Source organism: Strix aluco, chromosome 5, assembly GCF_031877795.1.
Source record: "Strix aluco isolate bStrAlu1 chromosome 5, bStrAlu1.hap1, whole genome shotgun sequence".
NCBI classification, from domain to species: domain Eukaryota; kingdom Metazoa; phylum Chordata; class Aves; order Strigiformes; family Strigidae; genus Strix; species Strix aluco.
The window spans coordinates 34,456,941-34,482,075 of record NC_133935.1 but is presented as its reverse complement, the minus strand read 5'-3'; the positions used below and the strand labels follow the sequence as shown (position 1 = coordinate 34,482,075).

The 25,135-nt window shown below is 47.2% G+C and overlaps 1 protein-coding gene across 1 annotated transcript; it reads left to right on the top strand.

Annotated features, from left to right (window-relative positions):
- The first annotated feature begins 633 nt into the window (after nucleotides 1-633).
- LOC141923775 (solute carrier family 23 member 1-like) lies at nucleotides 634-23,963 on the top strand. Its single transcript, XM_074825407.1, has 12 exons — nucleotides 634-865; nucleotides 4,450-4,599; nucleotides 5,895-6,052; nucleotides 9,769-9,928; nucleotides 11,285-11,466; nucleotides 14,862-14,982; nucleotides 15,299-15,455; nucleotides 15,657-15,910; nucleotides 19,650-19,814; nucleotides 20,178-20,286; nucleotides 21,352-21,447; nucleotides 22,625-23,963. Exons 1-12 carry the CDS (start codon nucleotides 812-814, stop codon nucleotides 22,891-22,893), a joined length of 1,875 nt encoding a protein of 624 aa, XP_074681508.1. The 5' UTR covers nucleotides 634-811; the 3' UTR covers nucleotides 22,894-23,963.
- Nucleotides 23,964-25,135: the final 1,172 nt, after the last annotated feature.

Genomic DNA, 25,135 nt, shown 5'->3' with positions numbered 1-25,135 from the left:
GGGTGGCTAGAACAGCTTGATGGAGCATTAACACCATTTGCTACTTTTTAAGAGAAAGTAACTATGCTTCCGGCTATCCAATGATCACCATTCAGATAGAATCCTGGCTGAATGGAGATAATCAGATGACCTGAAGTAGTCTTTTTTCAATCTTATGTCTTTTATACCTCCCTGGTGTCATGTTCTGATGACTTGATTATTGGTTGCTCCCTTAAATAGGTTCCCAGTAAAATCCTCATTCTTTTCATGTTGTAAATAGGATTATCATACAAAATGACTGTTTGTAACTAAGATAATACACAGTAGTTTACATACCGAATAAGTTAAACAATCTAGAAGTTGAATTTTCTAAATATCAGCACAAAGGTCTTCAAACAGGCCCAACCCACAGGGAAAATGCAAGTTGCTGTTGAATCAATAATGAAGGCTGTGCTAGGAAAACAGGGAAATGTCTCGCCTCTCTGATACCTCCTTGCATCCTTACCTACAGAGGAAGTTTTTTCTGCTGTCAGTTACTGATTCACTCAGTCCAGGGAAGGGCTGCTTTCCAGTTTGGTTTGAATGCTGGTCCTCTAATCAGCTGGAGAAAAGGAGTCACTTATATAAGCCAAGGGAAAGGAAATGCTTCTGCGATACAGCTCACATGAATAGCTAGGACTGAGTACTGGTTGACTCCTGAGTCCAGCTTCTGCATCTTCTCACCCTGTTTCTTTAGGGGTTTGTTGACTGTGAGAAGTGACAGTCTGGAAGGCTCTTCCTCTTCTTACTGGTCTTTCTTTTTCAAGGCAGTTGGTGAAGTCAAGTGGAAGGCATGACCCCCTCCTCAGACAAAGACCTCAACGGGCTAGACAACCCCGGCTTCGTGGTGAGTCTGCTCGTCTCTGAAGGGTAATTCTTGCATGAATGGGTGCGAGCCCTGCAAAAGGAGGAGAAAGGGAAAGTCAGAGGGCTTGGACTGGCTGCAAGGATGCTGGTGTGTGGTAAGTGTCTGTCTCTTTATCGGCAGGAATCCGAGGAATGATTTCCTCACTACAGCCTGCTGTTGCTGCTGCTGCCGCTGAAGACTCAGCATACTTTCTACTCTCTGGCACCCTTTTAACTTTTTTTCTCTCTGTTATTTCTAAAATGATAGCATAGATGAATGGCAGCACAAGTGTATATGTACTGTAAAGCAAGTGAGCTTGTGGTTCCTTATGGCTGTGTCCCTGGGTAGAGCATTTTATATATTAATTAGTAAAATTGCAGTAGAAATTTAGCTTAGTGAAGAATGTGTTTCTTTGTTTTCTGCATCTATTTCTAGTGAGATGAACTGTCAGAGAGGTGGGTGAAAAAGGAATTTGGGAGTCAGCAGGGGAAGGCACCCTGTAGAGTTACAGCAGGATAATAAAAGCTCTAAATGATGTGTCAGTTCAGGGGTGTGCGGTGCACTGGAAATGCTGTGGGCTCTAACAGCCATAGGGCAAGGACCTGGGGCACAGCAGCCGCCTCCCTATCTCACAGCAGGGGTAACCTCCATTAGAAACTAAAAGAGCTGCTTATGTTCTGACATCAGGTGTGAAGGAGTGGGGTCCTGCAACCATCTGGCTACCTTGGTTACAGATGACCTACCTGGGGGTCCTTGGAGGAGACATTTAACCTCCTGATGTACAAGTCTCCCATTTTGGGGATCAATCTTGGTGAGCTTGCTGTGAGCCGGGGAGGTGGGGGTGCTGTGCCAGCTGTGGGCAAAGCCTTAGGGAGGTGCTCAGAGGAAGTCAGAGGTTTTCTTTCACTATTGTTAATGGGTTCTTCGTTTCTACTTCTGCCATAGCACAGATCAGGCCTGAGGTCTTTTACCTGTGGTTAGAGCAGTTCAGTTTTTGACTGCTCTCCTGATGCACTTATTTAAGATGATGTTGAGGGCTCTGTTGCTGTGCATGGAGCCTGAGGCACATGGAGGGTGAGGGTGTCCTGGTCCCCTGGGTTCATGGGAGCAGCTGGGCTGAGAACTGTCAGCAGTGGTTCCCCTTCCCCGCTCCAGACTGCTCCTGTCTTACCCTCCTGCCAGCATCTCAGCATCACAGACTGGCTGAGGTTGTAAGGGACCTCTGCAAGTCAACTCCTCCACCCCCCCTGCTCAAGCAGGGTCAACTAGACCCAGTTGCCCAGGACTGTGTCTAGACAGCTTTTTAATATCTCTAAGGATGGAGACTCCACAGCCTCTATGGGCAACCTGTGCAGTACTTGGTCACCCTCACAGTGAAAAAGTGTTTCCTGATGTTAAAACAGGACCTCCTGTGTTACTGTAAAAGCTGGCAGAGGACCTAATTTATTCTCAGTAAAAAAAAATGTTTAGCAAGAGGAAAAAGCAAGACAAAAAAAAATGTTACCAAGACGTTTTGGCTTACACCTGTGTTTCAGTTTGAGCCATTGCCTCTGGTCCTGTCTCATCCTGTTATCTCTGCTCCATCCTTCTCCTGCTGAACCCTGCTCACTTGCTCCCCTCCAGCTCCTGGGGAAGGTCAGGCCTTCATGTGATGATCGTGCGGGGCTGTTACTGGCACAGGCTCTGCCTCACTGGAATACGCCTCCTGGTTAACGTGGGAAAAGTTGAAATGCAAGGAAAGGAGCTTACTGCTGTCTGCCTAGCTTAGGATTCATCTACCCGTGGTGTTATTCAGGAGTAGCTGTCCCCAAATAACTCCGTGCATGGGCAGTCTTAAGTACCTTGCTGTACATTTGTTAATCCATGGCTCAGGCTCTCTTGTGAAATGAAAATGTCTCCACAGGGAGTTATTCAGGAACTCCTTTTGCTCTTGAAGTTCATGCCTGAGTTCAATTTGAATTAACTCTGTCTTCACCTATCTGTTTTGAAGTATTTGTAATGCTCCCAGCCTGCCCAGGCTGGATAATACACTGTGTTTAAAAGGTATTACATAGCACAGCAACAGTGTCATCTAAAATGGGACTTTGGAGACTCAGCCATGAGAATGGAAATCTGGAGGTTTCAGGCAAATGATGAAGTCCTTCAGGATTAATCTGCCACACCTGCAAAATTTGTGACTGAACATAATAATAATTTTACATCCCTATTCCCTGACCATGGCATTACCTGTTTGCCTCCATCGGTAGGTAGGCAGTATTACTGCAGCCACCTCTCTTTGCCGGACATTTTGGTGTCTTCAGGTTCCAGCAGGACTTGAAGGATAAAAAAAAAAAAGAAATTTGGTGCTGACAAACTAGCTGAGCTTCTCCTGACAGCAGGTTTCGGTCCCTGCCTGACAGCGCAGGGCATCCCAGCCCAGAAAAGCCCTCTGCTGCCGGCTTGCTGAGGACTCGCTGGCTGGAGACGGTCATCCGTGTGCATGCAGGAGTGTGTGTATGCACAAGTGGGCTGTGCATGTGTGTGTGTGCATGTGCACGGGGTGTCTGTGTGCCCAGGCAATGTGTGTATGTGTACACGTGTATGCACAGGGGTCAGGGTGGGTTGGAAGGAGGAGCGGGCAGCCAGGGACATTTACTTAGCTTAAAAGTTGTGGCAACTGAAGCAAAGCAATATCCTGCTTTCCTTGGCAAAACGCATCTTTGTATAAATAAACTCTGCAAGGCGTACAGCTCCCTGGGGAGCCCTGGGGCTTCTGGCTGCCTGGGAAGGGATCTGAGCCTTCCTGGGGAGCTATTTCAGATACTGCCACCTCCCTGAGGACCCACGTCCCCAGGCTATTTCCTGGTCTCCGGTGCTGCCCCTGCCCTGGGGCATCCCTTTGGGTGCCGTTTCCCATAGCAGGCAGCCAAGCTGGGGCAGCACCCTGGTAGCCCTGCTTTGAGTTGGCTCCTTTGAAACAGATGCTGGGACTCCCTGTCCACTGTTGTCCCTGTGTTTCACCTGGTTCCTCTGTAGGAGTGAGGTTTTCTAGTAAGACAAAGGGCAGGCACGTTTATCGAGGCAGAACATTTGTCAGGGTGAGTGTAAGGAGACTGGAAAGAGAAGACTTATTTAAATGAAATATAAAACATGCTTCTACTCTGTAATTAGTGACGGGCAAGTTGTTCTGGCATATTTTATCAAAAGCGCTGTTTGGGTGGGACAGCGAGGAGAGACGGAGACCAGGGGACAGTGCAGCTTTCACTGATTAACCTACTGCAGTCTTTCTTGCTTCTGGTTGCAGTTTCTCCACCCTTAGCTAGACATTAATGATACTAATGCATTTTGTCCAGATGTCCCTTTGAGGTCAAAACACCCTCTAATGTTTCTTCTGGTCTAGACACACATGTGCATATAAAAATTTTCCATAGGTGTTTGTACCTCTGTTTTAATTTTCCCCCTTGCTCTTCTTTTTTATCCTGACATTGTTGAAAGCTACACAGGAGGTGTGCCTGCAAGATGTGGAGAGTGGCTGCAAGAGAGGTGGCTGCTGGTTGCCTGCAGGGCCGGGCCGTGGCTAACAAAGGGTCTCTCCTGTTGTCCAGGGTGAAGATGGGAGCCACTACTGCTCCTCTCTGGATCGAGCTGCCCGGGGCCCAGAGGAAAGTGGGGGCATGGGCCATGGCAGCAGCAAGCTTGCCTACACTGTCACGGATGTGCCCCCCTGGTACCTGTGCATCCTGCTGGGCATTCAGGTGTGACGGGGAGGAGGTGGAGGCTGGGAGTGGGTGGAAGTTTAATGGCTGTTCAGCCAGTTAATGAGAGTGAAACCTGAATGTGGGAGTGCTTTACCTTCACTGGGCATGACTGGAGCTGTGGGGCTGCATCTCAGTGAACTCAAGTCTTTCCCACCGCCTCCTGAACGCTGACTGTTATCTTTGTGCCCACAGCTACACTTTGCCCTTGAAGTGCAAATGCCCCAGTCCAGAGGCTAGGGCCAAACAGTTAATAAGAACAGGTCAGATACCTTGGCTGAAGGTAGCCAAATGTGTAAGGGCTGCTGAATTTCTGCCTTCCCATGGCAATAAAAACTAAGCAGAAGGGCCCACACTGCTTTGGCTGGTGTCCGTTCCCAGGCGTGTTAAGTGACCCAATGCCACTCGGTACAGAGCCTCAGGGAAGAGAGACCTCAAAGTGATAAAGTTAATGAGGGACTGTGCTTCGAGCTTGGTGGGCATTTTGTACTTTGTTTCCTTAAATGTTAATCTCAAATTTAGAGTGTATTAAACCAAGTTTTTCTGAACACATCTACATCATAATTTTAATAAAACGTGCCAGTAATGAACACAGTGAGCTTGAGTGCCACCAGTTCCACCACTGCAGTCCTATGTTCCAAGGTAAGAACTAACAACTAAGGTCAATATTTAAAGCAAAAATAAGTTTGAAAAATTATTTTCACATTTAGTAATTAACTCAAGGTCATTGAAGAAATATGTCTGTGACTCTTCTGAAAAATGCAATGCCTGATTTTTCCATTCTTTGGCATACATTTTTTATGATTAGCAATAATTGCACTGAGTGAGGAAAGCTGCTGATAGCAAAGAATGGGTAACTCCAATTTGCCAACTTTTTATGTTATCCTTTGTGGTGCAAATGAGATGGACTGAAACATTTGCATTCATTTTGCCTGATTGTTCTCTCTCCCTACCTTGGGATGTTCCTGCCTTCCTGGAAGAGTAACCCCCACAACTTTGTCTGCAGGTGCTGGGGATAAACTGGTTGTGTCTGACAGTGGTCTGGAGAGTCCAGAGCACTACCAAAGATCTTTTGTCATGGAAAGCAGGAGAAGTTTGTGGGTGTGCACTGCAGTTCTTGTAGGTGCTATGAAGCAGCCCCTAACAGACCATTAAAGTTGCCAAAAAAGAGAATGGGTAATACTAGTATCACCCAAACATAAATCTGTGATCTTTAGATTTCCCCCTACAACACAGTAATAATATACAGCCAGTTCTGTGTCCTTCTTCACCCAGTCTTTCTCTGTGGCTCCTAGCATTTCCTGACAGCCATGGGAGGTCTCGTAGCCATCCCGCTGATCCTCTCCAAAGAGCTTTGTCTCCAGCATGACCTCCTCACCCAGAGCCACCTGATCAGCACCATCTTCTTTGTCTCAGGGATTTGCACCCTGCTGCAAGTCCTCTTTGGAGTCAGGTAGGCCAAATACAAGAAATGGGACATGTGACAAAACAGTTTGTAGATGAAATTGCTACGTACTCAGCCACCAGTCAGCTGTAGAGTTTATCTATCAGTGAGGGTCATCAGGGTGCATGCCAAAGCACCCTGAAATCAATGTACGTGATAGCTTTGCTACCTCATTGTCAGAACAGCTACCGAGTAGCAAGGCTACCTGGCTGTTCTGACTTTTACATCTCCTGGTACTTGATACACCTTTTGTGGGGCTTGTAAGGAATCTGTCCTGCAAAATAATAAAGCACTGAAACATGCAGTAAACAGTATCTGCTTGCTCCTTACCCCAGGGATCCTCCAGCTGAGGCAGGACCCTTCTGATCTGGGCCCGGGGTCAAGGGAGCACAGATCCTGTAGGATACTCTAAGGCAGGGGATAACTGGGAGAAATTGAAGCCCATCTGCCACCGCTTGGGGACTCAGGGAGGAGCTCTGCAGCACATCCTGTTAAGTGGTGCCACTTCCCGTGCTCAGGTATTCCTGGCACAATCTGAATGTAAGCAAGGTAAATCCTCTTTGCTGCTGAGCTGTTGAAGAGCCGGTGGTGAGGAGATGAGCATGGACTTGCCATTTACTACCCAGAAAATGAAGTACTTAATAAGAGACATGACTGCAAGCACTCCTCCTTTGCTGTCCTCGCAAAATTTCTTTTATTCCCCATGTCATATCTCTAGGCTGCTGCTTTCTTTCCACAGGCTGTTTTTCCCTTCCAATATGGTGGGAACCTGTGTTTCTTGTTTCAAAGGAAAAAAATCACACATTCTTTGCCTTCTGAATCTGAGGGACCTGGTTAAAACTCTTCTACCATTAAATCACTGGTCAACTGCCAGCTCCACAAAATGTTTTTACTCCCCCTGTTTCTTTCCCCAGTGCAACTTTTCCGTCTCTGTCTGTCTTAAGAAGTGGCTGTAGGCAAACCTCTCTCTGGAGGGTGCTCCCCTTCTCCTACATTGCTATGGGATTAGTGGAGGAGGGGGGACACCCCCGCCACAGAAAAGAGAAAATCCGCTTCTTCTCAGTTCAATTAAATTCAGGCTGGGGGGCATGACCATGGCTGTGACTGCTGGTGCAATTCAGGCTTGAGTCCTCCCAGGCAACCCCCAATGCCTTGGTGAATACCTGAGAGCTGTGATGTCCCCTGCTCACTGTTAGCCAAGGATGAAAGAGTAGCAGGGAGCTTCTCCCGTGGCTGAACAGCTAAATGAGGAACAACAGATCAAATTAAGTGGTAGGGAGCTGATCCTGTAGGATAAGCTTGAACAGCTTTTGTTGTGCTGAGGACGCAATTGCCTTGTTGCTGATCCCAACTTTAAGGCATGAGGACATTCCTGCTGGAAAGGTGGGACTCAGCCTGCAGTGTGGTCAGAGGCAAACCAAGCCTGAGGAGACAGTTAGAAGCAGATTTTTTTTTTTCTCCTTTTACTGTTTTCTGAAATCCTGTAGTAGTTGATAACCATAAGTCAGCCAACAAGACAAACAGAAAAATGGTAAATAATGAGTTGGAGGGGACTCTTTTTCCTGGAAAACATCCATGCCATTCTCTGAGGCCCTGGGGAGCCCTCAGCTAAGTGCTCTGCACAGTTTCCAGTGTCCGTATTTAAGAAAGGCTAATCCAGAGAAGAGGTATGGAGATGATCTGTTAATGTGGCATGGGGAAGGAAGACCATTCATCTTACAGAGGCTGGCCTGGTTAACATGGCAAAGTGGTGGCTCAGAGGGGTATGGCTGTAGCCTGCAACTAGTCTGTGAGAGAAATGGGGCAGGGAGAAATGATTCTGGCTAAAAGACAATGCTCATACATGAATGAACAGATGGGAACTGGCCATGAAGATGGGGAAGTTCCCACCACGAGCGAGTGCCATTCAGAAGCAGCCCTCCAGAAGCAATAGCCGAGGGAAAAGCCCAACCCACTGCAACCTGCAGCTCAGTCATGTTACATAGCATGAAAAAGCAGTGACAGGTCCCAACAGTCACTGGAGACACTATCCAAGAGGCTCCTGAGAGGAGGCATGGGTTGCTTGCCATTATGGTGAGCCTCCCTTAGCAGATGCTTGGACATTGTATAGTGATGATCAGAGCATAACATTTCCTTCCCTAAACCTGCAGCTTTCCCTCTTGCAAACCCTTCTAGAAAGAGCTCAGTGTGTCCCGTATGCATCGCCTTGGCACCCCAGTTTGCTCTGAGTCCACCCAGGCCAGCACTGGCTGTGAAATAGCTTGAGGGCCAATGCAGCAGGAGCTATAAATCTATTGTTAATTCAACAGTGGTGGCACTGGGCCTTCTCTGTTTCTTTTTGTTTGGTTTTTTTTTTTGCCTTGTCCAGCAAAATCCTTTGAAGGCTGCAACATATTTGGCCAAATGCCATAAATAAGTAACTCCACGGATGACTGATACTCAAATATAGCTTACTGGCAAAGCTTTGACAGTGCTTTGGTTGTGCATGGCATGATTAATATTTGTAGTGATGGAGACGTGGTGCTATTACAGCTATGCTGTCTCTTTATTTTCCAGTGCTTTCCAGAGAATGGTGGAAATGCCTCTGGCTCAGGGAAATCTGTGCCCTGCAAAAGCGCCCACCCGGCTTTCTGCTCTGCTGCTTTTCTGTCCAGGTGCCATGAGAGCTCCTGGCACTAGGAGAGGTTGCTTTGAGGGCTGCTCCCAGGGGCACTTCCTAAATGGAGGAAGCAGAGGCACCTCAGAGGTTTCCCTCAGCTGGTTCAGAGTTGTGCCAGCCTGAGCCCTCGGGCAGCTTAGGGTTTTTCAAGCACTCTAGAGAAACAGCCACAACAACTTGCACTGCAATGGGGGATTAATGCCTGTGGGGCTTTGAAGAGCCAGTCAGGCCTTTTAGGTCTCTGTCTCCATTCCTCCATGCGTGGAAAGAGAAGAGGCTGGTGTAGCTCACATAAGCACTGGCTCGGCTGTACAAAGCTCTGTAGGAAGCCAGTGCTGACTGCCTCTAGAGGTGTGAGCGCCTTGCACGTGGGGGGAGAGCCAAGGTCTCACCCAGCCAGCACGCTCAAACCCGTCCACGCAGGTCTCCATTCCAGTGTCAGTGGAAACAGAGCAGAGGAATTAGCTTTAAAACCCAAGTGTACTAGAAGCCAAGTCACATTTTCTACTGCCTTCAGTCTGAGGATGATTGTGATGTGGGGAGTAGCCAGTGCTTGTCCTTGTGTTCATGAGCAGGTTGTGAAGAAAACTGAGGCAGCTGAAGGGGACAGAGGAAGCAACTGGATATTGGAAAGATTTGGGCCTAGGTCGATGCTGAGCTTTTCTCTAGAGTCTCATCATCTTACTTTCTTGGTCTTCTTCCTTCCTCCAGCTTTTTCCTTTGGTTGTTGTTTTATTCTGTGCAGCTCTTGGTCTCATCACACCTTAGGAGGACTACTTTTTCCTTAATGTAGCGTAGCAGACTTTGGCTACAGCACCAATGTGCTCCTCCACTGCTGATGTTTGAACCTGAGCTCTTCCCCCCAGGTCATTGCTCTTGAGTGCAATGGGCAGCAATTCCCACCTGTGGTCAGTGATGGAGGCCTGCCAGAACATTTCAAAAGATACTGCCAGAGGCCATAGGCGGAGTGCTTTTTAAATTTATTTTGCTTTCCTTTCTCTCACCCCTATATAGCTGAGTTTCTAGCATTCTCACTTGTCATCTTTTCCCTCTGCTCTCCTTCCAGGTTGCCTATTATTCAAGGAGGTACTTTTGCGTTTCTGACCCCCACCCTGGCCATGCTGTCTCTCCCCAAGTGGAAGTGCCCTGCCTGGACGCAGAATGCCACCCTGGTGAATGCCACTTCACCAGAGTTCATTGAAGTCTGGCAGACCCGGATGCGAGAGGTATACTACATTTTCAGTGGCACCTGCTCTGTGTCAGGGCTGTTTGCTTTCACAAAAGCACCTGACCATGGCAGGGCCATCACTGCTGGAGAACTCTCGATCCCCAATGGACCTTGGCCCCCACCCTGTTGCAGATTCCAAAACATCTATTCTCTGGAAAAAAAGCAGGTGCTTCACAGCTGCTGAACAGGGGACATGCAGACCTTAGATGATTTATGGTTCCTGCAAAGACTCCACTGGTTCAGTGAGATCCCTTCTCCATGAAGCATGGTTAGCCTTGAGGAAGGATGGGAGGGAAGATGTATCCAAGCAAGGAACCCTGTCTAAGCACAGGAAACATGGTAAAAAGAAATGCAAGGGCAGAACTTACTGTAAATATTAAGGAAAAGTGCATTCTTATGTAGTCAAAAGAGAGGAGGAGAGGTCAGGGATCTCACTGTCTTGTTCTACGTCTATTGCCTTATCAGAGCAAGTGTCTAAATTTGCCTTTGTCGATCCATTTGTTGGGGTGCTTTGCAAAGCACTTGGGAAGTGTTGCGAGCTCACAAAGGATTTGCTGTGTAGCACAGGCTGCCCTCCCTATTGATACATGTAAATCTACCACAAGGGCACTGCTGCCTTCTCCTTTCAGGCTGGGTGCTTCACCCCAGCTCGTGTGTTTCTCTTCCCTTTGGAGCCAGGGGAAGGAAGTTGCTCAGCATGACAGAGGACCCAGCCTGAGTTTATCACCAAATCTGTGAAGGCAGAGAACAGCCTCACCCCTGAGTCCCTGCTGACATGAGCAGCAAACAGCATTTCAGGATGCAATTGCTGGCTACTTAAGAGTGATTGTAAAACACAGGAAAGTTCAGTTCAGGGTGATAAATGTGTCCCTGAAGGGAAACTGATTTTAAGAAAAAAACAGGGGCTGTAATGACCCACCTGCCCTACCAGTGTGCTGAGGTGCTGAAAGCCCTTCCAAGATGGGAGATGAGTGGAGACCATGTCCCTACTCCCATTTTCAGGGCAAGAGCTTTTCCGCTGCATTTTGAGGGAGCAGGAAGAGAGAGTGCAGGGAAGCTGATGCATGCTTGGGTGGCCCAAGAGGACAGGGAGGAAGGGGTGTCTGGAACAAAATTAGCCCTGGTGAGAACTAAATCCACCAGCCAAAGGGGGAGTTGGTGTGCTGATACTTTGGTGGTCCTTCCTCACACATAATGTTCAGCCAGGCTTTGATGTAGTCAGTGGGAGGCCTCTGTGCTGGTCTGTCACTAGAGGCTGAACCTGGCTCTCACACTGGATTTGCACTGACTTCTGAAGTAAAGGCTAAGAGCTGGAGCTCCTTCCAACCTCTGCTCTCTTCCTCCATTTTTCCAGGTGCAAGGAGCTATCATTGTAGCTTCCTGCTTTCAAATCTTTGTCGGATTTTCTGGCCTGATCGGATTTCTGATGAGGTTCATCGGCCCCCTGACAATTGCCCCCACCATCACCTTGGTTGCGCTACCTCTCTTTGACTCGGCTGGGGATGAGGCTGGGCAGCACTGGGGCATAGCATTCATGTAAGTCTCACTTCCCCGTGGGAAAGATGAGCGTTCACAAAACATCTACCTCTAATATGAAACCAAGCGTCGCAGTCTGTAGCAGGGTTCCCCTGGGTTTGAGGTTTATTTGTTGAGCACTAACATGCGGCAGGCTTGTGCAAGGCAGCAGTGTTGCGTGGTTTCCCCCCCGCAGGAGGTTAGAGCCCTCAGCAGCAAAGCAAAACCCAAAAAGTTAAAAAAATCTGATTTTTGTGAAAATTTAAAGTGCATAGGTCAGTAGAGAAACAAGTCTTTCCTGTGTGTGGTTTCTGGGAGTAGTCTTCATCACAGTTGTCTGTGCAGTCTTACACACCCATTATTTAAGTTAAAAAGACATGCCTAAAATGACAAAGTTGAGCACTCAGAGTTAGGTGTTCCTCGAGTTAAAATAGCTGGTGCTTTATGTATTGTTTTCACATGATGAGAAGGAAATGTTTTCTCCACAGAAGGTCTGGGGGGGGCTCTGGAAATGTCTGCACATGTGGCTTTGCAGCACTGAGTGCTCTTTCAGGGATACTTGTGTGCATGCCCTTTACATGAGTGTCCAAGTGTGCTTGGTGGCAGAATTTTCTTGGTATTTCAGAAATTAATTCTAATTAAAAAATTAGAAATGCCACTGCATGGTTCCCCTGCAGATTTGGCACCTTCAGATCCCTAATGCAGTTTTCAGCTTGGGATACCATGCAACAGGAGTAGGTTGTTATCCTCTCTATGGACTCCCATCCGTTTGCTAGTGCTTTCAGAGCTGCCTTTGGAGACTGAGGGGCCAGGCTTCACTACAGCCCCAGGAAGGCATCATGCTGTTATGGGGACATGCTCCAGTCCACTTCCTCTCATTCTCTTCTCCTCCCTGCACTTGCCCTCCCAGACCCCAAAAGCCGTCCGTCCCCAGTTTCTCACCTAACTGGTCTCTTTCACCAGCACCCCAAACCCTGCCTGCAACCCAGCTTTTCTTTCACCATTGTTTCTCCCACCACACCTCTGGCTTATTGTCCTGTCCTCCAGCTCTGAACATTTGTCCTAGCCCCTTTGCTCAGCTGGTCTGAATTTTCCCTTCAAACTGTATATCCTTGTCTGGACTGTCTCCTTTTTCTGCCTTCCTTCTCCAGCTACTGGATCTCAGCCTAACCTCAGTCTCTTGCTTGACCTCTTTGCCCAACTGTGCTGCTCCATTATCGGGGTCCCAGTCCTCCAGCCCATGTCCCTGCTCTCAACCTGTGTCACTCTTTCTGTCTGGTTCATTTCTGTCCTATCTTCTACCAGTGCTAATCCCAGTCCTTTCTTTCCTGACTCAGACACGTTAGCCCCAACATGATCATTGTGCTCTGAGCTGTCTCAGTTGTGTCCTCTTTTGCTGTCTTCTCCATGCTCCATGGGTGTCATTAGGGAAGGAGGGAGAGCAGCAGTGGAGAAGGTGGAAGACATGAGCCATGTGGTCTCAGACCTTCTGTTCAGACCCACCACGTCCCAGAGCCCCCATGATGGGTGATACCCACTGTTGCCTCAAGAAACTGGTCTAGTGCATGCTCACTCGCTCCCTGGTGATAGTGCATACACAGTTCATTGCTGGGCAAGGCCTGGATGTACTCAGAAGGCTCAGAATCTTTATGGGCTGCAAATGTTAAAGCCTGAGAAATTTCTGCTGACTGCTTGGGACCTGGGATGAATGATCATTGTTATAGGCTGAGCATACCTGAGCCGACTAATGTGAGACAGAGCAACATCCTTTACCCCAAAGAACAGGTTCTACTAAATCTCAGATTTCTGCTCCAGGTCATAAGCAGACCCTGCTACTGGTCAAGGGAAAATGACCTTCTCAGTGAGGCTATATACCGTGTCTATTTCCTGAACATCACTCTTTGAAATAGGCCAAATATTTCTGGAAAAATATATCCCAAACCTGAGGCAGACATTTTCCATGGAAATTTTTATCCTGAATGGGTAAAGTTAGGCAGAATTATAAGCAGCTGAAAATAGTGTTTGTTAATAGAATGTGTCAGGCAACCTTAATAATAAGCAGTGACACCTACGTCTATCTCGGATAGAGAGGGCTCTGCAGTGATTCATAAGGCTGCCAAACACCTTTGTTAATGCAAATGTACAAAATGTGCACTGGCTCTGTAGCTTTAGAAACCATGAATGGAAACCAGTTCCTCCTCAGACTTTCTGCCTCCAGTCATTCAGTGCTTTGAATTGTGATTGATAGATAACCTTTGGCTGTATGTCATGGCATGTCTTTGAAGAGAGGTGAGGTCAGCATTTCCTTTGCACTGCTGGTTTTCTGCCTGCCCATGAATATTCTACCTATAGCTCAGTTTTCCCTGCACTGTCAGTGCACTTCAGCTGGTGCAATTGATTTCTCACCAAATCCTATCTGGATTAATTCACTCAATGTATACAATTTAGACTTGTTATAAAAAAATGAGGCCTTCAGAGGCCTGGTTAAGATAGGAGGAGAATGTCTAAGGTCCTCTACCAGGTCAGCAGTCAGGGTGGGGTGCCCAGTCCCTGCCCTCTTGCCACATACAATAGCCTCCAGCTTCATCTGGTTGCCCTTTCTGGGGGGAAGACACAGGAGGGCAGACAGGGCTTGCTGTGAGCGCACTCAGCTGTGCTGCCATTCACAGGAGATGTGTCCTACCACAAGGGATGGGAGAGGAGCTGCACCTCATGGTCGCTTCCACCAGAACAAGCCCCAGGTGCTGCCAGGACAATGTGAGCACCCCTGCCTTGGAGGTCCCCTCCGCCGCGCAGCCCTCTCGGACCGGAGGGCTGTGCTCTCCCCTTCTCAGCTGGCTGGGAGGGCTCTGTGGGTGCCACGTGCAGCCCCACAGTCCCACTGTGTTTTTTTCTTTCAAAACAGGGTCTTGCACATCCAAATCAAATCCTCTTTTTTTTTTTTTACTCTGTGCCACTTAGGAGCTTTTTTGCCACTTGCAGAGCAGCATAGATAAACCTGAAATCAGGAAACCAAGAAATCCTGTATATCTGAATTACACAGAGCTTTGGAGACAGTTTCCTACATAGCCTGCTTGGACCTTGCACATCTCTCAGGTCTTTCTTTTACTGAAGTGTCATTTTTAAGCTTCCTGCAGCTGTGTCATACTGATGCACTATCTAGGGGGTCAGTCTTGAAATAAAAGGGGGAAAAGAAGATATTTGCAAATGCAGAGGAGTTATCAGTAGAGTATGATGGAAAGTTTGTTCCACCTCAGGCTTGCTGAAGTGGGGAGCCACCCTCTAGTGCTGAGAACCTGTTTTTTGGGGTCCTCCGGAGTCCTCAGTCCTTGGGTATCAGGTCTTCAGTTAAAGTGGCAAGAGGTGGGCAGCTTGGCACCCACTTTGTCTCATGGTCTGGTTTTCCCTTCTCCTAGGACTATTTCTTTCATAGTTCTGTTCTCTCAGTACTTGAAAGATGTCCCTGTGCCGGTGCCATCTTACCAGAGAGGCAAGAAGTGCCACCTGTCCCCAGTCTACCTCTTCCAGATCTTCCCGGTACGTTGGGGTTCCCGGAGACACGGTGATCATGGCGGAGGGACTGGCCTCACCTGCCCCGGGCTGCCTGGGCTCTTTCCACTCGCGTCCAGCCGAGTTAGTGCCTCCCAGCCCAGTTTGTGCAGCAGAGGGGCAGAGGGGAAGAGTTCCCAATGGCCCTGACTATGAGGAGGTAGGGAAGGAGGGAGGGCCACTAGGACCTCCTGTTGTCCCTCTGCCTCCATTTCATGTGCAGAGGAAAGGGTTCATCCCCCACGACCGTGCTGGAGACACAGCCATACCCTAACCAGACCTCACTGCTGCATGTGATGGGCAGGTGCTGCTGGGGCTCTCCCTGAGCTGGCTGCTCTGCTACGTACTGACGGTGACCGATGTCCTCCCTGCGGACCCCACTGCGTACGGCCACCTGGCCCGGACAGACACTCGTGGGGATGTTTTGTCCCAGGCCCCCTGGTTTCGGCTGCCTTACCCAGGTACCACTACCCTCCCTGTCCTGATCCTGCCGTGCTGCTCTCTGCTCTGGCTTGCACCTCCATTTATGGCTAGCAGGGGGAGATGAAATGCCAAAAATCAGGCAAACACCCACAAGCATCCCTGCTGTTTTCCTCCCCTCCCCGCAACAGATTTCAGGGTAAATGTGTCCCACCAACCTAAACTGAGCTCTTTACTTGCAGGCCAGTGGGGAGTGCCAACTGTCAGCCTGGCTGGGATATTCGGCATCTTAGCTGGGGTGATATCCTCCATGCTGGAGTCCGTGGGAGATTACTACGCCTGTGCTCGCCTGTCCGGAGCCCCACCACCACCAAAGCATGCCATCAGCCGTGGGATCGGGGTGGAAGGCATTGGCTGCCTCCTGGCTGGGGCCTGGGGGACAGGAAATGGCACCACATCGTACAGTGAGAACGTGGGGGCCCTGGGCATCACCAAGGTGAGCCTCGCTGCAGCAGGGTGGCTGCAGTGCCCTGGCCCTCCTGGAGGTTTCCCCTAGGGGTGTATGTACAAAGGAGTAGTGCACATGGGTATGTGCTGGACCTGGGATGTGATCTTAGCCCACCTCCTGCAAGGCACACTGGAAAAATGTGCCCTGTCACATTGGTGACCACCTCAGCAGCACTAGGAATCACCCAACAGAGGTGGCCAGTCCCTCTCTTTCTCTGCTTATGGTTTGCATACGGGATGAGTGCACACTGCTGTTACTTGTGGCACTTGGCTTAGGTGAGACTAAAGAGAGCATGTTACATCTGAGCATGTTACATCTGAGCTAACCTGGAAACTTCCTAAGGACTGACTTTATCAAAACTTATCTGTCTGTCTGTCTCTCTGTCTATCTGTCTTCCTAAATATATTTGAGGAGAGGAGCAAAAGAGAAAAAGAAAAAGAAAAAAATTAACAGGGCTTCAAATTCCAGAATTTTTATAACCTAAGGATGGCAGTCATGTGGAAGGTAGATTATTTCTTTGGGTTTATAAAATGGGATGGTGAAGGTTTATGTTTTTACCTCTCTATAAAGTTTTTTGAATCACTTGAGTGTCTTATTGGTCTTTATAAGGGAAAGAAATTTCCAGAAATAAACTTGACAATCAAATCGTAGATTTTCACTAAGCTTTACAGCCAGGGGATGGGTACATCCAGCAGCCAACCGGAGAACATTTTTAAATCATTGTCAAATAATCAATGTCATGTCAGCAGAGCTAGGAGTCAGTGAATAAATGCAGAATTTGACTTATGGCTCCCACTCCATAATATTGTTTATTTCACTGGATTTTATAAACCACACTCACAATAATCATTTTTCACAGACTGAAGCATTAGTGTTTTACCAAAGTGGCTGCTTCCAGCAGCAAGGGCTGTCTGGATATCTACATGGAGTCTAGTTTAGTCTGTCACCAGATGTACCTTGTCACTGTGAAATCTATGCATACTGACCATATACCTGAGCCTGTTCCAACTGTATCCTGGGCTGCATCAAGAGAATTGTGGCCAGCAGGTCGAGAGAGGTGATTCTTCCCCTCTACTCTGCTCTTGTTGACACCCCACCTGCAGTGCTGTGTTCAGCTCTGGGGCCTCCAACATAAGAAGGACATGGACCTGTTGGAGCGAGTCCAGAGGAGGCCACAAAGATGATCAGAGGGCTGGAGCACCACTCCTGACGACAGGCTGAGAGAGTTGGTGTTGTTCAGCCTGGAGAAGAGAAGGCTCCAGGAAGACCTTATAGTGGCCTTCCAGTACCTAAGAGGGGCCTACAGGACAGCCAGAGAGGGACTTTTTATAAGGGCATATAGTGACAGGACAAGGGGTAATACCTTTAAACTGAAAGAGGGTAGATTTAGATTAAATATAAGGAAGAAATTCTTTACTGTGAGGGTGGTGAGACACTGGAACAGGTTGCCCAGAGAGGTTGTGGATGCTCCCTCATTGGAAGTGTTCAAGGCCAGGTTGGATGGGGCTCTGAGCCATCTGGTCTAGTGGAAGGTGTCCCTGCCCATGGCAGGGGGGATGGAACTAGATGATTTTTAAGGTCCCTTCCAATGCAAACCATTCTGATTCTATGATTCTATGACATGTAGTTTGCTGCATACATTGTGCATATGGGATGTAACATAGTGCAGAAGTGCCCAAACTCATAATTATTAGATTACAGGACATGTTCTCCCTATGTACACTAAGTCCTTCAGGTAGACATGCCATCCTTTCTGATTCAGGAGAGATGTTTCCCTTAGATCCCACCTCTGCTCACTTTGTTCACACTTAAGAGAGCAGAAAATACAGTCCCATCTCAGTCAGCCTTAAATCAGTGTAAAGACTCTGGCTGGGATAGAAGGTGATGCTGAGAACACAAGGCAGATTTCATTTCATTTTTTATGTGGGAAACATTTTCCCATAACAAATGGAAATGCAAGGGACTTGTTTCCTCTCCTTAAACAGAGGTGTCCAACACCACCTGAAATATCTTTGGAGCTCTCGGATATCCACAGGGGCTGTCAGATAAGGCAAGGAGAAGCTGCTGGAAGCTGCTAAGATGCAACATCTTAAATGGCTTGATCAAGCCCAGCATGCCAGTACTGAGTTCTCATTTCCAAGAAAAGAAGAGGAGGATTTTAAGGGGAGATAAAGACCTCAGAGTCACCATATAGATAGTAGGGAATGGTGCAGTTTCTTCAATCCTAAGAAAGACAACTGATTTTCTTGTTTTCCTGACATAATCAAAACAAACTCTAAACTAGAAGCTTTAGCAGCATATGCTTACAGTTGTGGTATCACTGGATTAGGTAATTTGTCTTTAAGGCCAACTCCATATACTGGGTAATTCAACATTCTGGCAAATTAAGAATCTGAAGCTTTGTTCTAATCCTGGAACAAATAGATCTGTTGGCTTTTATTAAATTACAGTTTTGATGGTAAAGGTGTCCCAAGATTTTAATCCAAAGAATATAAAAAGCCCACCTGAATGCATGGTTTTATTTTGAAACTCCCCACAAAATCTTTTTCATTTATCTTTCATGACCAAGTAAGACTTAAAATATTTTAAAGGGACATGTTTAAGAAATACTTAAAAAGAGACACTACTAGTTACTGGGAATGTTTTTATTGAAAATATTCACAAAAAGCCCTTCCTGTAAATATGACATTCTTCAGATATTTAAAGGGAGGTATTAAAATATTTAATTGATTTATAAAATCTTTGCAGAAGATTACAGAGTTTCCCTGCCTAAGACACGAACTTTGTAAATTTTAGCATGATTCCTTAAGCTGTCCAAGTTTTGGTGTATCAAGGCATATCTTGAATTGAAAGTCTAGTAAATATTGCTGCTTTTCTTTTTAGTTTCAATAGTCTGTAAATGTCTCCTTCATCCCTTTGTTTGGCAGATACTTTTTTTCTTTCCTATGTTCATGCTCTAACAGATCTGAATGAAAGGCATGGCTTGGTGCTTCATCCTGTCTTTGTTGTAGTGCCCAAACAAGAAAAGGTTCTTCCTAGGGGAAAAATTGTTTTTACTGAAGCTACGTGGGTGATAAGTGATAGGGACAGACCAAGACACTTCCCCGCTTCTTATTAGCCATTTGTTGACCATGGAAAGGATATATCAGATTCCAGAGCTTGGGACTGGAGCAGCCAGCCAGCTCTGGTTTCCCAAATGTTGGTCTCCAGGGAATGGAGGGATCACTCTGGGACACCTCATTTGAAAGCCATTTTTAGACGGCAATCCAAACCCTGGTGGAAGGATTGTCCATTGAATTGGCTGGGTGGTTGCCACCCAGCCTGTAGGTAAGCCAAGACATTTCTAGATTGAAGCAAGAACAAAGCTGTGTGTGGGGATTACTGTGCTCTTAATTTAATAATAAATTTTTTTGGTTAATAGCAAACCATTAAAAGTTCTGACAACAGTAGGAAAGAGGATAACACCAGGTAAATAGGTGTATATCCATGATTGTTCTCGGAGTGCCTTTCTTGATAAATATTTACTAGTGTGCAAATACTGATGCTTCCCATGCAGTGTGACCATCCCAGCTCACCAGTGGCTGCATCTGAACCTGTGACTGAATGTGCCATTGAGTGCTTCAGCCAGAGGTGCAACCCCTGCCCAGCAGGTTGGTGCTGGAGCCTGCCATCCCTTGTCTCTCTGTGCTGATCGGTGCATGACTGCCTCCTCTTCCTCTTGCCTCAGGTAGGGAGTCGAATGGTGATCATTGCCGGTGCCTGCGCCATGCTCCTGAGTGGCATCTTTGGGAAAGTTGGGGCAATGCTTGCCAGCATACCCACCCCCGTGATTGGAGGCATGTTCCTTGTGATGTTTGGAGTTATCACAGCAGTGGGGATTTCCAATTTGCAGGTAACAGCTGTGTGAGTGCTGTTTCATCCCTAGGGAAGGGGACTTTGGTTTCAGGTCAGGTTCTTACCAGGCTGAGTCAGATATAACTGTGCTGCAGCAAATGCAAACATTTATCTTGGCAGTTCCTTGGATGAAGATGAGGGGATGTACCCAGAGGGGCTAAATTGCAGAGGGCTCCCTGGTTGGGGTAGGGCTTGCTGGCACCGGGGGCAGCAGGATCATTAACGCCCCAGCAGCACCAGGGCTGCTGCCTGGGTCCCACTCCTGCACGCAGTGTTTACATCCAAGCATGTCTCATGAACGCAATGGTAATCCACAGATTTGGATAATTTGAAATGTAATGTATACAATTTCTCTGTGCAGTACACAGATATGAACTCCTCCAGAAACATCTTTATCTTTGGATTTTCTGTATTTGCTGGCCTCACGGTTCCCAACTGGGCAAGCAAAAATAGTACACTGCTGGAAACAGGTAAGAAGTGACATCAGAAGCATTTTCTGTAGCATAAAACTGAATCAAAGGCTGATCCAGAGAAATATTTTAAAATGCAGTTTTTCCTGATAAAACCCTAAAACCTGTGCTTTGACTGTTTCCTGTATCTTTCTGGGAGGGCTGTTCTTGCCCTTTGCTCTGATGCACAGATCTGGTGCGGAAATCTCCACTCTTGATTAGTGAATGACTGCACCTTACCAGATTCCTATTGGGCTAAGGGTTGCAGAGCACTTCCCTGGGACATGTTCCTGGGACAGGGCAAGAAAATACTTCAGGGCTGAATCTTGATCCAGATCTCAATGAATGAAGCTTTCTTACGTGCTCATACACAATAAAACTTTGTGCTTCCAAAATGCAATAGCAGACTCCTCTACTAAATTCCATCAAGTTCACTTCATTGAAATTTCCAGTCCTCCAACAGTTATCCCTTCATTGTGTCTCATGTGACTAACGTGTTCGTCACAAAGACTGTAGTGTCCTCTCATAAGGTATATACGGCATGCTGGGTGGGCTGTTGAAAGAGCTGGGCCCACAAAACGCACACTCTATAGACGGTCTATTAGATGCTCAGTGCCACTGGGCTTTCCTCATGTCTATTAGCCCTCACAGAGAAACATCACAGCTGTTTAACTTGCGGTGAGATCCCATGCTAAATATACCTGTACTTCTTTCGAACAGAAGCTTGTGCTTTTGTAGGGAACTGCTTGGTGTTATGCCGTGGAGGTGCAGAACGTGTTTGGAGCAGAAGGCTTTTTTTTCTGAGACAGTACTGTGATCTGCACTCTTAATAGGCTATTAATGTATTTATGAGACATCTCCTGCCCACCAGCAGCTGGGTCAATGAATAATTATGCAGAATAAAAGTGTAGGTCTGAAACTGGCAGTGAGATCAAGCTCCCTTGCATTGCCAAATTTTAAACTCTGCTTTGGGATTTGCAAGTCTTGTCTAAACAAGCATGCAGCTTGCAGCCTCTTGGCACTGGGCATGTTGCTGGTCAAACACATGTCTCTGCACCACCATCCAAAGCTTTGTTTTTCTGCTAGGAATCATCCAGCTGGACCAGGTGATCCAGGTGCTTCTCACCACTGGCATGTTTGTGGGCGGACTCCTGGGGTTTATCCTTGATAACACCATTCCAGGTAGGATTTGCTGAAATGAGCTAAGCTACTAGTTTGTGCCTGCCCTAGGGTTTGTTTCCTAGTATTTTTTGTCTTCATGACTACTGCTTTATGGGTAGGAGTTGTGCTAACAACCATGAAACACCCTGTGACTGAACCCCTCCCAGAGAGTGGTGAGGAAGAGGGGACATCACTGAAATAGTCTCTGGCTGGAGAACAGCAGCTTATCAGAAACTAACTAACTCATTTTTCAGGAACAACCCAGTCTGAGGAAAAGGTTTATTTGGGAAAAATGTCTTTTAGGGAAAGTGCCAGCCTAGAGCCATGTGACTGATTGAAAGGATAGAGAAAGGCAACTACAAGAAGTGGAAGGAGACAATACGTGCCTCCTTATGAGAGCTGCTAAAACTGAGGGTGAACTGGTGCCATATCAGTGGAAAGCAGCAGGAAAGGCTGGTGACCAAAGATAGGATATAGTACCTGCAGCTGGCCCTCACACCCAGCAAAGAGGCTCTGGTTTTCACTGAGCCTGGGGAGGGATGGCATAAGAATAGGAGAGGAAACTCTCTTTTCTGCTACAGAAAAAGAGTAGGAGGGACACTCTGTTAACCAGATTCTTCTACTGTCTCAGGTTTCTTGGAAAGCTAATCTCCTTTTGGCTCATTAATTTTCTTGTAGCCCTTGATCTTCAGCTCTTCGGGGCATAATTTACAGATGTGCTTGCTCCCTTTCCCGAGAGGGACTCAGCCTCTGCAACAACTACAGGCACTTAGCAATTCCTTGGCTAGGGTAAACACCTGTGACTGACTAGTAATTGCTAGCTAAACCTTATTACCCCACTCCGCAGTATCTGGGCTGTTAACATCCTGCCTTGCTTTCCTAGCACTGTATAAACTCCTCCTTTGAACAGATCTTGGACCCCCCATGGCTTGTGAAAACCTGTCTTAGCGTGCTTGATTCCCAGGGAAAGCAGTGGGGAAGACTGCTTGTCTGGAAGCTGTTGCAGGAAGATGGATATTGTCTAGAAGGTCATGAATGAATTTTTGTAAAGAGCTTTGGAGCTAGAAGGGTTTAAGTGCAAAGATCTGTACATTGTGCTGGGTCTGCTGGGATTTGAGAAGGGGGTGTGAGGCACATTAGTCCTATGCTTGGAACACCCACTGTTTTAAACACAACAATCTCATTTTTGCTGTTGCAGGAACATTGGAGGAGCGGGGGCTCCTGGCATGGAAGCATAGCCACAAGGGAGAGGCGGACAACTCTCACCTTGTTTCCAAGGTCTATGATCTTCCGTTTGGCATAGGCACCAAATACTGCACTGTCTCTTGGTTTCGGTATCTTCCTGCTTGCCCCAAAAGACTACCTGGTGGCAAGAGAATGAATGAACTGAAGGCTGCTGGACAGGAAAACAGTGTTAAAGCAAGCTCAGAAAGAGACTCTGAGGTAGGCGCTGATACAAGGATATAAGCACCTGGCCTGCAGGTGAACTCATCTCAGAAGAAGAGGTCTGAAAAGCAAGTTGGCAGCCCCCATTGTTTGAACATGAGCTGGCAGCTGTTAGAGGCTGGAGCAGGAGAATGATAATGTCTTTCTCTTCCCAGTTCTGCCCCCTGCACCACTGGTGACCTTGAGGGAGAAATTTTTCTTCTCTCTGCTCCTGCCTGCCCACCTCTAGGAAGAACATAATCCCTCTCTGGGGAACACCAAATCCCAAGAAATGCCTGGGAAAGATGTTCAGTTTTCTTCTTTGCACTGAGCCTTGGGGAACTCCAAGGAGCAGCCTTTTAGCTGAGGCAAAGCTTTTCCTGTCCCCTGTCCTGGCTGCTCAAGTGGCCACAGGAGAAGGCACCCCTGATGTAGGCCCTGTACCGCTCTCAGGCATCCCTTGGGCTGAGGCTAATCCCACCACCTTAAAGATCTGTAATGGCAACTCTCACCTCTCAGCTTGTGGTTTACACCTCATCCTGGCCAAGGGGAAGGAGCAGGCACCTCTATGTCATGATGCATCTCATTCCATATTCCCATAATTTAAAGTTAGTCAAATGAATGCTGTTGTAAAAGAGGTGCCTAAGGTTAGTGGGATGGATTGCCTTCTGAACATGACTCTCCCACCTTAGGCTGCAGAGGGAATCTAGAGACCTTACTTAGGTTCTTTACCTAATAGAAAAACCCACTTTCACTGAAATGAATCCCACCTGGGGTGCTGGGAGCAGTCTCAGGGGAGCCAGCTTCCCCAGGGCTCCAAACCCTACAAAGATGAAGGAATTGTCATCAAAGATGAATCTGATGCATCCCTGCTACTGCTGCATCCACCGTACCTGTTTGGTCTGGTGTGGTGCTTGTGCAGTGACCACCACTCCTCTAGAAAATGGTTTGCAGACTCTTGCTCCTGTCCACAACCAGCAGAAACAGTCTTAACCTATATGGCCATATATAATGTGATTGCACTTGGTGCTCATTGCCAGTGGTGTGTAATAATAATTGTTGGTGTAGCATAAGCTTGTGTCTCTTGCACTGAGATTTATACTTAGATTTTTTTTTTGAAAAATAAATAAAATGTACAATGTAATGATATTTCTCAGGGTGATTGCCATAGTGAGTGGCAGGTAGTATTCAAAGAATCACAGAGTAATTCAGGTTGGCAGGAACCTCTGGAGGTCATCTGGGCCAGACCCTGCACAGAGCTGGTCCTGTTTGACCAGCTTGCAGAGAACTGTGTCCAGCTGAGCTATGGATGGAGAGCCATAGCCTCTTTGGGCAGCCTGTACCAGTGTCTGACCACCCTTATGATGAAAAGCATTTTCCCTTGTGTCTAACGGGAATTTCTAATGCTTCATCTTGTGTCTGTTGCCTCTTGTTCTGTCACTGTTCTCCTCTGAGAAAAGACTGACCCCATCTTCTCTGTACCCTCCATCGGACAGCTGAAGGCCACAATATGATGCCCCCTTCACCCTCTCGTCTCAAGACTGAACAAAACCTGAGTGGTTTTAATGAAAAGCCTTTATTCCTCAGGCCTGTTACAGTCCTGTTCTTTAGTCCCATCCTGCAGCTGTAGTGGTACGTGGCTTGTTTCATTAGTAAGGGATACATTGGGTTTTTTTTGCTTTGCAAGTGAATGAAGCCTGAATACATCAGTTGTGTGAGTACTGGGATCTTAAAGAAGGAAACATTATGGTATAAATAGTTTGCTGTTATAGGCAGGTTGGAGTGCCTCTGTTGAAGACTGTGGTTGTTATGTCTTTGGGAGAAAAAATGATTTGCACATTTAAGTATTTCTGATCCCCCGTACCATCACAGATTTTACAGAGATGACTAGTCCCAGGCATCTCAGCTCTGGTATCTTCTTCATCCTCCACAACCTTGACTACGTCTCTAAGCTCATTTAGAGCCTGCCTATGCTCCCAGGGGACCTAGCAGACAAACCCATGGTCTTACTCATCATCACTCTTGAATTTACTTGTGCTGTAGCACATGTGTGAAAGCGAGCTGTTAGTCTACATCACTGTGTTCTCATGTCCTGTACTGAAGCTGCCAGGCTGCTGCTGGCCAGACCCGCCACACACTGCAGGAGAGGTTTAGGTGCGAACAGGATGTGCAGCTAATGAACGAGGTACACAAGCCGAAACCTGCCCTACTATGCAGCACTTCAGATGCTCCATGTTCCATGAGAGACTTTTCCCTTCAGTGTTACAGTTGGGAAGCACAAATG

Coding starts and splice junctions, on each gene's coding strand:
- LOC141923775 (XM_074825407.1), top strand. CDS start 812: ATGACCCCCTCCTCAGACAAAGACCTCAACGGGCTAGACAACCCCGGC. Junction 15,456..15,656: donor GTTTCGGCTGCCTTACCCAG/GTACCACTACCC, acceptor CTTTACTTGCAG/GCCAGTGGGGAGTGCCAACT. Junction 19,815..20,177: donor TGGGGATTTCCAATTTGCAG/GTAACAGCTGTG, acceptor TTCTCTGTGCAG/TACACAGATATGAACTCCTC.